The sequence below is a fragment of the Crinia signifera genome, chromosome 4 (genome assembly GCF_055691185.1).
Source record: "Crinia signifera chromosome 4, ASM5569118v1, whole genome shotgun sequence".
Classification (NCBI taxonomy): Eukaryota; Metazoa; Chordata; class Amphibia; order Anura; family Myobatrachidae; genus Crinia; species Crinia signifera.
In genome coordinates, this window is record NC_139220.1 from 86,644,902 (window position 1) to 86,660,529 (window position 15,628).

Here is a 15,628-nt window from a genome sequence, read left to right on the forward strand (position 1 = left end):
CACACCTTTACTCTCTGATGGTTCATAAACAAAATTACAAATATTGTATAAAATTACCTCAAGGCTCTGTTAGAAGATGTACACAAAATATAAAATTAATTTTGTTTATGTACACAAACTTTGTTTCATGCATAGAATTATTTTCTATAAAATGACATTTAGGGGGGTACTCAATCCCAGTCGAGCATGTAAATTTTTCGAGCTTTTTAGTTTGTTTGACTGGAAATTCCGTTTTTCAGAGCTCGTCTAGTCAATCTGACTTTCTCAATTTTTGGAGGTGAGCTCGTCTGATTTGTGGTTTCGTTTTGCACACTTGTCGAGATGACCAATTAGAGACCAAATAGAGTTGTCAACAGTTATGGAGATATCAGGATGGTAAATGTTCTTGGCTGTTGGGAATAGAAGTAATTCGGTTTTGGAAATATTGAGTTTGAGGTGGCGAGAAGACATCCAAGATGAGATGGCAGAGAGACATTCAGAGACATGGCCCAAAACCACTGGTGACAACTCTGGGGTTGATAAGATAGATTTGAGTATCATCCGCATACAAGTGATACCGAAATCTGATTAGTTTGCCAAGAGATGAGGTATAGATTGAGAAAAGCAGAGGACCTAAAACTGAGCCTTACAGAACTCTGACAGACAGAGGTAGAGTCAGAGAAGCGAACACTGAAAGAGCGATCAGATAAGTAAGATGAGAACCAGGAGATGCAAACATGCAGTGTTTGTATGAGAAGAGTGATCAATAGTGTCAAACACAGCAGAAGTGATAGAAGAATAAGTAGTGAGTAATGGCCTTTAGACTTAGCAGTGACCAGATCATTGCTGTCTCGGTGGAGTGCTGGGAACGAAAGCCTGACTGAAGTGAGTCTAATAGGGCATGAGAGTTGAGAAAGTGTGTGTGGCAAGAGTAGACCAGTCTCTCGAGTAGCTTGGAGAGGCATGGGAGCTGAAAGATAGGACGATAGTTAGAGAGAGTTAGGGTCAGAATTGTTTTTTTTTCAAAATGGGAGTAAATCAATGCATGTTTGAGCAGAGAAGCTGATGCGAAATAAGTTAACACCAGCATATCTAAAATGTTAGCATTTCGTCTTGCCATGTATCTAGAGAACTGTGGAGGTGGGGTTCCATCAATTTATGTAGAAGGGAATCAGACAAACTGACCCCAGTGTTCTGTGCCAGAGCTAAATGTTGGTGTGACAAAGCAATGTGCATACATGTAATCTCGTTGTCCCTCCACCCTGTACTGTACATTAAAACTAGAGCAGGTTTGTTGTCCAAAATGAACAACCCCATTAATGCATAAATTACAGCATTCTTCTATATATTAAAATATTGCAAAAACCATTGCGGTGAAATACAAAATGTACTTTTATTGCGAATACAAAATCAGTAGTTGAAAAACATTATTTGCATGTAAAAATACAACTATGAAAATAGTAATAAGGCTGGAATTAAGAACCAGGAAACATTCCTTGAGTTAACAGTATGGTGTTTTCAGCTAGCCCACATAGCACAGAGAGGCGTCCCTCCTCCACCTGTGTGTCTGACCTTGGGGGAACCAGAATGATCAGATCCAGTTAGCAACAGTGCTGTTAAGCCTTCTCCTGCATTAAGTCTTGGATTGTGGGAAAGATTGTAACTCAGTCACTGTATGGCTTCTTCGGGGTCTGTCCTGCAGCAGTTCCCTTTTCCTTCATGCTGTACAGGGGATCGACCAGTTTGTTGTGAACATGCAATAAACCTGTGAACAGTAAGACACAATGGTTACTCCAGCATAGAAGTTATATTGATGTTACTAACAAGAAGTAAATGGAGAATGAAGTTTAAGTAGTCCAGTTATCATTGCATATTTGTATCTTTGGTACTTGTTTCCTAGCACGGCCACAATCGTATGGATCGTGTACCTTTAAGTTAAGGTACACGATCCATACGATGGACCCGATTTCCTTTGAAATCAGGTCCATTTGAATGCGTAATGGGATATAGGATACATTATCTATACTCCTCGCTGATAACAACTGACGTGAAACGATACCATGGTCAATTACATGAGAAGTGGCTGACAGACATTCCTGACCTTCCGGCTCCTCCCAGATTATTTAACAAACTCTCATTCACGATGAAACATCTCCAATCCATATCCTTACAGGAAACACATATAAAATTTATCAACAGGGCATACATTGCCCCAGTACAAAGAGCCCACTTTGTTCCTGACGACACAGGGGCCTGCTATAAATGTCAAAAATCAAAAGCTACATACTATCACAACTTCTGGGAGTGCGGTAAGGTCAGGGGTTTCTGGGACAAGCTGATGGGATATATCAACCATACATATACCCTGAAACTTCAGAAAAACCCATTGGCTTGCCTATTCCTACAATTCCACACGTGGGAGCTCGGCCCCAAAAAGACGCAAATAATACCAATCCTTACAATCATTTTAACGCTAGCGAAGAAGTTAATACTTCTACATTGGATACACAGGAGAGCCCCATCCATATTAGAACTAAAAAAAGCCATTCTCAATATACTCTTTTATGAAAGACAGAGCATGATACCCGATCTGGAAAAGGGAGCCCCACGATTTTACAAGAAGTGGGAACTATATATCAAAAGTCTTGACCAGACTACACAAGAGCGCATACAAAAGCTCTTTGAATCCACCTCCTGGTACCTCTTACGGCAAATTGCCGGGTGATGGGGAAAACTGAAGAGTCTCTGCAAGGGAGTGGGTGAAGAGACATGAGACACAGAGTAACGAAACCCAAATATTGAATATTTGCCCCCCCCCTCCTTATATCTTCCCACCCCCCTTTTTTCCCCTCTTTGTTGTCTAAGTGAGATGAGTGTAGGTATAAATGTAATAGTTAATTTGTTGGCTGTTGCTGATATCAATAGTATAGCCGTTTGAGCTCAATAACTGAGACACCTAAGTCTGGAAGAATACTCTCTTTAAAGTGGAACTTTGAGCCCCACCCTGTATACTACAAATACAGACTGTCGAGACTTATAGGAATAGATGAGTCAACACAGAATCTCAGACTAGTAATGAATATAATACCAGGCTCTTTATCTTTCAATTCATGTTAACCTTATAATACAAATATAGTTTGTTGGTAATTGTTTATATTATAGTGATTAGAAATTAGAGACATACTAATTGGATATTTGTTAAAGAGGAAATAGAGACACAGATAGTGATCGATCTCTCGTACCCTATGAAGACAACGCCAATGTTTAAGAAAAGTACAATACATGTAACATATGCTCATCAATACTGTATACTGTTTATTTTATTATGCAAAATAAAAATCGTTTTACAAAAAAAAAAAGAAATCAGGTCCATTTGGCCGGCTAGGACAAAATATCGGGGGCATCGCGTCGGTCGGGACCATTAACAATGGTCCCGACGCGACCGACGCGATGCCCCCGATTTCCCCATAGGCTTCAATGTTAAAAAATATTTTAACATTGAAATCGTGTCGGGAAAGGTAAAATATCGGGGGCATCGCGTCGGTCGGGACCATTAACAATGGTCCCGACGCGATGCCCCCGATTTTTCCATAGGCTTCAATGTTAAAATATTTTTTAACATTGAAATAGTGAAAAAATATGTGAAAAATGTGAAATGGGCCAATATGACCCATTTCACATTATAGATGTCCCCGTCGTCACCCCACAATAGACGCCAACCCGAAGCGTGGCGAGCGCAGCGAGGCTGCGAGGGGCGGCGGTGCGCGTCCTCCGACCTTTTCATTCCCCTACTATCCACGTCGGCGTGGAGTTGAGAATAGAATAGTGTGGCGAGCGCAGCGAGCCCGAAGCATGGCGAGCGCAGCAAGCCCCGCAAGGGGACGCGTATAACATCACAGGTATATGCGTCCGCTCGCCACGCTTCGGGCTCGGTGGCTCGCTGCGCTCGCCACACTATTCTATTCTCAACTCCACGCCGACGTGGATAGTAGGGGAATGAAAAGGTCGGAGGACGCGCACCGCCGCCGCTCGCCACGCTTCGGGTTGGCGTCTATCGTGGGGTGGGGTGTACGCCGTTAAATTTGGGGGGGGTTGGGAATATTTTACATTGAATCCAATGTAAAATCGGGTCCCAGGGACCCGATTTACATTTCATTCAAAAAAAAAATCGGGTCGAAAATCGGTCGGTCGCATCGCATGCGATGCGATCGACCCGATTTTTCCGACACGACCACCCCGATGTAAATCGGTGTGGCCGTGCTAGGAAACAAGTACCGTATCTTTTTATTTAACATGTGTTTTTAGGGGTTAACCAAAAATATTGTTATCACCTGAATGTATATAAGAGGGGCCGCAGGAGAACTCTCCATTCCCGTCGGCCGCCGCATCCACCATAGGGATCTATCGAGAATGCGATGCTGCCAGATTTACCAATAGAGTGTTCCCGATATTGGTCATCTGAAAATGGTGGTAGACCAGGATGGTATTTTTAGCCATCAGAGGGTACCCTGGAACCGTCCTCTGGAGTGGCCACTGTGACTCTGTTGCGAGGCTGACTACGCATGAGCATCACCCCCAGCAGCCCTCACAGCACATTGCAGAGACCGGTTCCATGTCCCTGTGGGCACTAATTAATACATCAGCTCAATGGTAAACCAGCAGATACTTAGAATGATACTCAGTTTCTGGGCTGGGGAATATGGCTATTGATTGAATATGTGATTTACAGTATGAAAAATGGACCCCATAGTGCATACTACAAGTGACCGTGCTACACATTCACAATCCTTCCACAGAACTAACAATCAGCAAGCTGCAACAAGAATATATGGACATGTTGCAGCGCTCCATCCACTCACCCCAAGCTGCAGAGTAACCTGATCGTAGCACCAGATGGAGCATTCTTAGCACATGTAGCAGTAATACTGTGGGTGGGCTGGAACTCAAGCCAGCTAAGGATACAGTATATGTTTACACGTAATGGTCAGCTGTATGAATTGGAACAAGCCAAATTGTTGGGTAGGTTAATCAAAGCTTAGGGAAAGATAAAGTATCAACTAACCATTTTCTGCTGTATTACAGGCTGTGTTTGAAAAAGAACAAGATCCGATTGGTCGGTACTTCATTTCCCTTAAAGCTGTGATAAATATCCCAATTATCACAGGTTTCCAGTGTATATGGTTTAAAATGTACATGCAGTGCTTTAAAGAGAATATGTCAGTCAGTCAGTCAGTCAGTCATTCACGTCAGTCCTTGTGTCAGTGGAGCTTACAATCTACAGTATGTGGGTTATTTTGGATGTGGAGTTGCTTTCACTGCTGCATCCTTGGAAGCAGCAGTGATATCGTGGTAGGGTAATGCAGCAGGAGGAGTCTGTCACAAGCAGACACCTCCTGCTGCTCTAGTGATTAAAGCACCCACCAATGGATGGCTTCTGGCATGGGGCCAAGAAAGCCATGGGACCACAGAGACCAGTAAATCTCCATCCTACAACATACATCAGTGACTTCTTCCCACCCACTAAACAACGATGACACTCCTCCATTTTTGAAATGGAGCCCATCATCGCCCCTCCCCTTCCCCAGAAATGGCATCAGACTGTCAATGACCGTGTGATGCCGGAGTGTGTACTATGCCACAGCACCCAATCAGGCATGAGCAGCATGGGTCCCGTGCAAAGTACACCAAAAATTGGTACTTTGTGTCGATGGTCTCAAGTGGATGCGTGCCTATATTCCCTAGCAAATGGAAACAGACAAAGTAGAGTCATCTTTTTTTGCCAGCAGCTACTTACCTTACCATCTGTTTTTGGATACTAGGTGGAAACTGGAGTACACAGAAAAACAAACATAAAAAGGACAGAATGGCCATGACTAGCAACTGTACCTATTACCTCAGTGGTCTGCGGCAGCAATGCTGAGCAATACACAAACCATGCATGACCCCAATAGCAAAACTTTCACTTACGTATGCAGGTGCACCAGGAGACAAACTGGTAGTGTGTGGTTGCATTGATTATCATATTGTCAACTGTGCCGCCTATGAATGGGATTTAGTGGGGGTGGGGATGGTATCTGTGCAGCACTCAGCTGGCAAAAGTAGGCCAGGGTGTCAAATATGGATGGGAAACTGGCAGCCACTTAGACTAATACTCAGTTTCTAGGCTGAGGAATATGGCCATTGATGGATAGGCGATGCATGCTGTCCATACATAGAAACATAGAATTTGACGGCAGATAAGAACCATTTGGTCCATCTAGTCTGCCCCTTTTTTTACCCTTCAGGTAATCTCAACCCTTTTTAATCCTTATTTCTTTGTAAGGATATTCATATGCCTATCCCAAGCAGGTTTAAATTGTTCTACTGTCTTAACCTCTACCACCTCTCATGGGAGGCTATTCCACTTATCCACTACCCTTTCTGTGAAGTAATTCTTTCTAACATTTCCCCTTAACCTACCTCCCTCCAGTCACAGTGCATGTCCTCGTGTTCTATTACTTCTTTTCCTTTGAAGAAAATTTCCCTCCTGTACTATGTTAAAACCCTTGATATATTTGAAGATTTCTATCATGTCCCCCCTTTCCCTTCTCTGCTCCAAACTATACATGTTAAGATCTTTTAGTCTATCCAGGTAAGTTTTGTGATGTAGGCCATGAACCATTTTAGTTGACCTTCTTTGTACACTCTCCAATGTATTTATATCCTTCTGAAGATATGGTCTCCAGAACTGGACACAGTATTCCAGATGAGGCCGTACCAATGACCTATAAAGTGGCATTATTACATCTTTTTTCCTGCTACCGATTCCTCTCCCTATGCAACCAAGCATCTGACTAGCCTTCCTCATTGCTTTGGTACATTGCTTTCCTGCCTTTAAGTCACTTGAAATAGTGACTCCTAGATCTCTTTCCTCCTCAGTAGTTTCTATTATAAAGGGATTTTTGTAAGAACTTACCGTTCGAATCCCTTTCTCTGATATGGTCCTGGTGACACAGCTCAACACTGGGATGTAGGAGGGTCTGCAGGAGCCAGGCACCTATCCTAAAGCTTTTGGAGGGTAGGCTCCTCCCTTCTGCATCCCAGACTCCTCAGTTCAATCTTTCAAAGCCACTGGAATACATTAACTCAGTACAAACGCCTGCACATATTATATGCACAATTTAAAAAATTAACTTTTCAACCATATATAACATGAAAACATCATGAACACTGGCATACTTACTGAGCGTAAGGGAGGGATCGCTGTGTCACCAGGACCATATCAGAGAAAGGGATTCGAACGGTAAGTTCTTACAAAAATCCCTTTTTCTCTTTCAATGGTCCTGGTGACACCGCTCAACTCTGGGACGTTCCAGAGCCGGTCCTTTGGGTGGGTACGCTCAGGTCTGCAACTCTCATCACTGCTCGCCCGAATGATGCGTCCTCCGACGCGAACTCATGGAACCTATAGAATTTGGCAAAAGTGTGAACAGATTACCAAGTGGCGGCCCTGCAAACCTGCTCAGCTGTGGCCCCATGTCGAACCGCCCTTTAGAATAGCACCCACTCCAGTGGGCACCTAACACGAACTGAGGAGTCTGGGATGCAGAAGGGAGGAGCCTACCCTCCAAAAGCTTTAGGATAGGTGCCTGGCTCCTGCGGACCCTCCTACATCCCAGTGTTGAGCTGCGTCACCAGGACCATTGAAAGAGAAAGTACCCTTGATACTATATAGAGCCTTTGGGTTTTTGAGTCGCAAGTGCATAATTTTGCATTTTTTAGCATTAAACTGTAATTGCCATGCTCTTGACCAATTCTCAAGTTTACTTAGATCATCAGTCATTTGATTTACCCCTCCTGGTGTGTCTACTCTGTTGCATATCTTTGGGTCATCTGCAAAAAGGCATACTTTTCCTTCAATACCATTTGCAATGTCACTAACAAAGATATTAAAGAGCACTGGTCCAAGTACAGATCCCTGAGGTACTCCACTGGTAACATGTGACTCCATAGAATGCACTCCATTTACTACAACTGTCTGTTTCCTATCCTGCAACCAGGTTCTTATTCATTTAATGGTTTTATAATCCAATCCCACACTTTCAAGTTTATTTAGCAGCCTGCGATGTGGGACAGTGTCAAATGCCTTACTAAAGAAAAAATTCAATGAGACTTGTTTGGCATGATCTCCCTGCAGTAAAACTATATTGTTTTGGATCCTGTAAGTTGTTTAATTTAAGATATTCCACTATTCTTTCTTTTAATAGTGTTTCCATTAATTTCCCTACTACTGATGTAAGGCTCACTGGTCTGTAGTTACTTGCTTCTTCTGTGCTTCCATTTTTGTGTAGTGGAGCTACATTTGCTCTTCACCAGTCCTCTGGAATTGCACCTGTATCTAGTGACTGGTTGAATAAATCTGTTAATGGCGCTACCAACACATCTTTTAGTATCCTTGGATGCACTCCATCTGGCCCCATTGATTTATCCACTTTCAGTCTTGAAAGTTCTGTTAGGACTTCCTCCCTAGTAAATGTACTTCCATCTACCTTATTTTTATGAATGTCCTTGCAACTTAACGGTGGTCCCTTCCCTTCTCCTTCTATAGTGAATATGGAGCAAAAGTAATTATTTAGATGATCTGCAATTGCCTTGAATCCCTCCACCAAATTCTCAGTGTCTGTCCGCAGTCTTATTATTCCTCCATTTGATTTTCTCCTTTCACTTATATACTTAAAAAAAGCTTTGTTTCCTTTATCTACTGACTGAGCCTTTTTCTCCTCTGCTTGTGCTTTGGCACGCCTGATCACTTTCTTAGCCTCTTTGCGTCTGGCAAGATACAGTTCTTTGTCATTATTATTTTGAGTCTGCTTGTATGTCCTAAAGGCCATCTTTTTTGCTGTTACACTAGTGGATACCTCTTTAGTAAACCACACTGGCTTCCTTTTCCTGGTACTTTTCTGAACTCTTTTGATACAAAAGGTCCGTTGCCTTTAGTATTGCACTTTAATTTTTTCCACCTCTCCTGCACTCCTTTCAAGTTCCTCCAATCCGCTAATGAGTCGCTTAAACATCTCCCCATATTTGCAGTCAGCCTTCCTAACATCCAACACCTTAGTTTTTGTGTGACTGGAGTTGGACCCGGCCTTGATACTAAACCATACTGCTTGATGATCACTGGATCCCAGGTTCTCACTCACATATATGTCTGATATCCTGTCACCATTTGTGAGAATTAAATCTAATATTGAGTTTTTGCGAGTAGGCTCCCCCACCAATTGCTTGAGAGATGCTCCCTGTAGGGGATTTAGAAATTTGCCACTTGTAGATGTTCTTGCAAAAGACTCCTCCCAATTCACATCAGGTAGATTAAAGTCTCCCATGATTATGACTTCTCCCTTTAAAGCCATTTTAGTGACATCAAGCAATAGGCTCCTGTCCAAATCCTGCGCCTGGCCTATAGATGAACCCAATACGAATAATGTCCTTCTCCCCCATTTCTATGGTCACCCAAAGGGCCTCAGTTTTTTCTTCAATGTTTTGTATTAAAGTAGCATTTATGCTTTTCTTTACATACATTGCTACCCCTCCTTCGATTCTTCCCATACATATATTGACATTTAGAAGAAAAGACGCCACCGGCACTCGGTGAAAGAGACAGCCGGCTACATTCATCATTTTAAAGAATTTGCAAGAGCAAGTATAACGGATGCAGCTATATATAGATTGGTGAAATGTGTTATTTTACAGCAGAAAAATATGGAAGTTCTCTATATCGGGACTTCTGCTTCACTAATGTTAACGCAGCTCCACCCAATAATATTGAGACTACAGAACTAGTGCATGTCAACTAAATATACTTTAAACACATTTACAGTAAGATTAGTGTAGGGAAATTATACTTTGTTTTATTCTATAAATAAGATAGATCACTACGCTTTTGCTTAGATCTGGGGATCTGCGGTGTTAAGTGTGGCACAGAACAGCCATTACCCATCTTGGCAAGCCTGGCCAACCTGTGGCTCTCCAGCTGTTGTAAAATAACACATTTCAGCTAGGGTGGCCAATCCCAGGATCGGAATCAGCGGGATCCCAGGATCTGGCCCCAAAATAGCCAGGATTTCAACCGTGGGATTGGAGATCCAATGCCGGGCTTAGACTGCGCATCTGCACCGATGAACACCATCAGTCTGCCGCACTGATCAGATGCCACTCCAGCAACCGCAGATTCCCAGTGTCCCGGGATTTAGCATTTTTAAATCCAGAGATCCGGGATTGAAAAAATGCCCCGGGATTGGCATCCCTAATTCGAGCATGAATTGCCACAGTTTTAGCATTCTATTATATCAAAACAGTGAAAGGGTATGCTGGGACTTGTAGCTTTACAACAGCTGGAGAGCCACAGGTTGGCCAGGCCTGCTCCACTGGATGCTTCCTCCTCTAAGTGCTCTGCAGAGTTGCTGCAGATAACCCAAATGCTTCCTACCAGCAGGCAGGCAACTGAGCAGACCTTGCTCTGTTCACAGGTCACACACACACCTCACCTTAAATGTTTCCAATATTGGTATCTATACATTTTGTAATGCTGCTTGTCTACCAGTCGGCATGATCTGGGGTTAAAATCAGTAATGTGATGACATGACAAAGATATACCTTTAAAATATTTGACAGTCTTCACACGGAGTTCTAGCGTTGCATCCTCATCACAGACAAACACAGTACTCGGGTGTTGCTGGAAGGCAGACACAGTCCACATGTGGTTTACACCCTCCTCTATGGCCTTGTACAGGGCAAACGCCTTGTGGGCCCCAGTAATGAGTATCATTACCTAGAGAAGGCAGTACAACAGGTGAATGCAGAAAAGTACACGGACAATATAATATTCTGTATATACACACACACACACACACACACACACACACATTAATTTACTAATATGTAAATAGTTTTTACTGAAATAGGTCATACCCTCCAACATGACCCGTTCCATTAGGTACAAAATGCTCTGTTCCTGGACTTCCCTGCCAGTGGCAGTTGCCAGTTGGACTCCAGCACAGTTCAAAATTCATAGAGGGGGGCCACATCAACTGCCAGTGAGTCCAGGACAGTGATGTTTAGAGTGGCAGTAGGTGTGGCTCCCCTTTGTGAATATTGGACTGTGCTGGAGTCCAACTCTGCAACTGCCACTGGTAAGGAAGTCCAAAAACAGAGCATTTTGTACCTAATGTAATGGGCCATGTTGCAGGGTATGATATGTTCTTTTAAATTACTTGCAAAGGCATGGTCAATGGTTGGACTAGCATTGCTAATGAGTAGCAATGCCTCTGGAGGCTGACCTGACCACCACCCTACCACTGCTTTTGAAAGCTAATCATCCAGTAAAAGCTACTAGGATCTGCAGGTTGCCACAGCAACTAATCCTCAGAACCCTCCCACTAGCCGGGATTCAGAAGGGAGTAGTCCTAAATGTCATAAGGATCTCCATAAAGTTCTTTTGTATAAAAAAAAAAAAATTTATGAAGACATTTTTTAATATCCACTATGTAACCCTAATAATCCGTAATCAGTAGCTATTCTTTGCATGGTCTGATAAAAATAACAAAAACTGATAATTTTGGACTTTTTTTAAATAAAAATATTAGCCAGTTAAGTGGATAGCTAAAAGTAAAACAATACGTATGTAGGAAAACATAATATACAAAATCAGAGACAGTGATTTAAAACAACTACAAATAATAATAATAATAATTTATGTTATAAAACCTCTTCCAGTACAGTACTATAAATAACACAGTAGAAATGTGTGGCGTGCAAGTAAGTCACAGTTGTATGTGGCACCCTCTACTGGCATTCTGCATCCATCACAATGGTTCCAACTGATTATTACCTCTTTTGAGTCCATCACAGTTCCCACACCCACAGTTAGAGCCATGGTGGGTACTTTGGAGAGATTTCCATCAAAGAAGCGGGCATTTGCCAAAATAGTGTCCATAGCCAGAGTCTTCACTCTGGTTCTCGATACCAGACTGGACCCCGGCTCATTAAAGGCTATGTGACCATCAGGCCCAATCCCTATCATGAAAAGAAACCAGAACATAGTCTGTACAAATAGCTTAACATATGTATGTGAAAAGGGCAGGTGAAATGGAATTACAGTACTACACATTTTACTTTAGACATACAATTAACCCCTTCCCGCCGCAGCCTGTTTTTGCCTTCCTGACAGAGCCCTTTTTTTCAAATCTGACATGTATCACTTAAGTGGGGATAACTTTTTTTTGCTTTTACTTATCCCAGTGATTTTGAGATTGTTTTCTCGTGACACATTGTACTTCAAATTAGTGGTAAATTTGGGTCGATACAGTCTGTGTTTTTTTGTGAAAAATACCAAAATGTCGTAAAAAAATGGAAAATTTAGCAATTTTCAAAATGTTAAATTTTCTGCTTGTGAGACAAATAATCATACCACTCAAAATAGTTAATAACTAACATAGACCATATGTCTACTTTATGTTTCCATCATTATTTCAACCTCCTTTTAATTTTTTTGGACACTAGGAGGCTTAAAATATGAATAGCAAATTCTCAAATTTTCAAGAAAATTTCAAACACTGATTTTTTTAGGGACCAGTTCAGTTCTGATGTGACTTTGAGGGACTTGTATGTGAGACACCCCCATAAATGATGCCATTTCAAAAACTGCACCCCTCACAGTATTCAAAACAGCATTTTGGAAGTTTGTTAACCCTTTAGGTGTTTCACAGGAATTAAAACAAAGTGTAGGTGAAATTTCAAAATTTCATTTTTTTTGCAGATTTTCAATTTTAATACATTTTTCTAAGGAACACAGTAGATTTTACTAGAGAAATGTGACTAAAAATTGATTCCCCCAATTCTTTTGTTTTCATAAATATCCTATATGTGGCCCTAGTGTGCACGTTGACCAAACCACAGGCTTCATAATAGAAGGAGCACCTACTTGATTTTGGAGCCTCCTTTTTATGAGATTATTTTTTAGGCACCATGTAGGTTTCTAGGCACCATAAGATGCTAAAAGTTAGGAACCCCCCCACAAGTGACCCCATTTTGCAAACTACACCCCTCAGGGAATTCATCTAGGGGTATAGTGTACATTTCAAACCCCCAGGGGTTTCACCAATTTTGATACAACTGGGCTGTGCAAATGAAAAATTAAATTTTTTTACACAAAAATGCAGTTCTGGCTCAAAATTTTTCATTTTCATAAAGGTATGAAGGAGAAAAAGCACCCCAAAATCTGTGCCCCAATTTCTCCCGAGTATGGCAATGCCTTATATGTGACCAAAAAATACCAGTTGGGTGCATGGCAGGACTCAGAAGGGAAGGAGTGATTTTTGGATTTTGCAGCTCAGATTCTGGTGGAATGAATGGTGGGTGCTATGTGGCATTAGCAAGACCCCCGAAGCACGGTGAAATGATGAACCTAATAATCCATAGATGTGTGGTATATTTTAAAACACTCCTTTATACATAGGCCGGGTTTGTCGGGGCAAGTTTCACAGTGGAAAATAGTATCCTTTCTTATTCCCTTTTTATAGCAAACTTTGCACCTTTTTTGTGTCCTGCCCTTTTTTGCAGTGGAGGGGATTTCGTTAGGAAAATGCTGCCCTGGTACAATACAGGGGCCAGTACTAGAAGTACTGGGGCCCTCTGCCTGCTGGTTCCCAAATATTAGGCCCTTTATGACTTCCTCTTGAAAGTGCATAAATTTCCCCCTCTGGCTGGTAGAACGGAATAGCACGTAAGCGTTATACAGTGCCATCTGGATGATATACACGGCCAGCTTCTTCTTGTACCAGATTTTTGTTTTCCGCAGGGGACTGTACGGCTTCAGTACCTGATCTGAAAGATCCACTCCGCCCATGTACTTATTGTAATCTAGGATACAATTAGGTTTTGAGGTGTGGGTACTGGTACCTCGTACAGGGACGGAGGTGGTACTGTCTCCATGAATTGTTGTCAGTATAAGGACATCCCTCTTGTCCTTATATTTGACCAACAACATATTTTCGGTGGATTGTGCCCTGCTTTCGCCCCTTCTCAGTACTTGGGCAATGTGCGTTTTTGGGAGGCCTCTTTGGTTCTTACGCACAGTACCGCAAGCTGCTGTACCTCTTGAACCAAGGGCCTTAAACAGGGGGATGCTAGTGTAAAAGTTATCCACATAGAGGTGATAACCTTTATCCAGGAAGGGGTGCACTAAATCCCAGACAATTTTTCCACTAACACCTACGAGGGAGGGGGGGCATTCTGGCGGTTCAATTCTTGAGTCCTTCCCTTCATATACCCTAAACCTGTGGGTGTACCCTGAGGTGCTTTCACACAGCTTATACATTTTTATGCCATACCTTGCCCTCTTACTGGGAAGGTACTGGCGGAATTTAACCCTTCCTTTAAAATGTATAGGGGACTCGTCGATACAAATACATTTTTCAGGGATGTACATCTCTGCAAATTTGGCACTGAAATGATCAATGACCGGCCTGACTTTGAATAGCTGGTCAAAGGTGGGATCATCTCTGGGTGGGCACTGTGCATTATCGGTGTAATGTAAAAATTTAAGGATTATCTCAAAACGAGTCCGAGTCATGGCCATACGGTAAAGTGGGGTGCTGTACAGAACATCTGTACTCCAATATTGCCTAATTTCTGGCTTTTTTACTATGCCCATATGTAACACCAGACCCCAAAATGCATCTACAGGGGTCCACCTAGCAAATGATGACGTGGGGTTTTGAGCAATAAACTGCTGGGCATATAAATTACTTTGGTCCACCATTAAATTTATAAAATCATCAGAGAAAAATAATTTGAAAAAAAGTCAATTTCTCTGAGACCTGTTGAATCAAATTGGATTCCTGGGATGGCCAAAAACTCAGGAACCTGGGGCTCAAAATTGTCTGGTGGTGGGGTCCATACGAGATCAATCATTGGGGGGGGGGGTCTCAGCTGCTCTACGGGGGCGTCTTTGAGGGGGTCCCTCATCACTAGAGGAGGAAGAGGAGCTTAAGACGAATCCTTCAAATTCCCCGCTTGCATCACTGGCTGTGTCAGAGTCAGAGGCAAGCATGGCATATGCCTCCTCCGCTGAATACATTCTTCTGGATGACTGGGATGACATTTGGGATGACATTTGGGATGCCATTTTTATTTTTGTGTTTCTGTAAGTGTAATGTTTCAACACGTGTATAGTGTAGGGGGGGGTACAAACTTTATTTCAACACGGGGGGTATGTAGTGTGTAGTGTGTATGTAGTGCAGAAAAAAAAATACTTTATACAGGAATTTGATCCCATTAAAAAAAAAAAAAAAGGGTCCTGCGCCAAAAATTGAGCACAGATGTTGGTCAGTAACGTCCGTCACTGAACAGCGCTCAAAGGCAACAGGAATTTGATCCAAAAAAAAAAAAAAAAATTATATCAACCCTGTGCCAAAAATGCTGTTCAGTGATGTACGTCACTGATCAGCGCTCAGCGGCCACAGGACACCCACAAAAGCAACGTGGGTGTAAAAACAAAACCCCACTGCACTCTCCAAAAAAACTGCAGATCAGATCAGTGATGCAACACTGATTAGCAGTGAGGGGCAGCAGGCACACAACTGTGGGTGCAACCTGACAGGGTATATATATA

The 15,628-nt window shown here is 42.4% G+C and overlaps 1 protein-coding gene across 1 annotated transcript in view; it reads right to left on the minus strand.

Annotated features, from left to right (window-relative positions):
- Positions 1-1,353: 1,353 nt before the first annotated feature.
- GNPDA1 (glucosamine-6-phosphate deaminase 1) overlaps positions 1,354-15,628 on the minus strand; it is a 39,690-nt gene continuing 25,415 nt past the window's right edge. Inside the window, exons 5-7 of the mRNA XM_083181934.1 lie at positions 11,846-12,030; positions 10,612-10,786; positions 1,354-1,744 (exon numbers count right to left, since the gene is read on the minus strand). Coding sequence (XP_083038060.1) covers positions 1,644-1,744; positions 10,612-10,786; positions 11,846-12,030 — 461 coding nt within the window. The 3' untranslated portion in view covers positions 1,354-1,643. The remainder of the gene's footprint in view (positions 1,745-10,611; positions 10,787-11,845; positions 12,031-15,628) is intronic.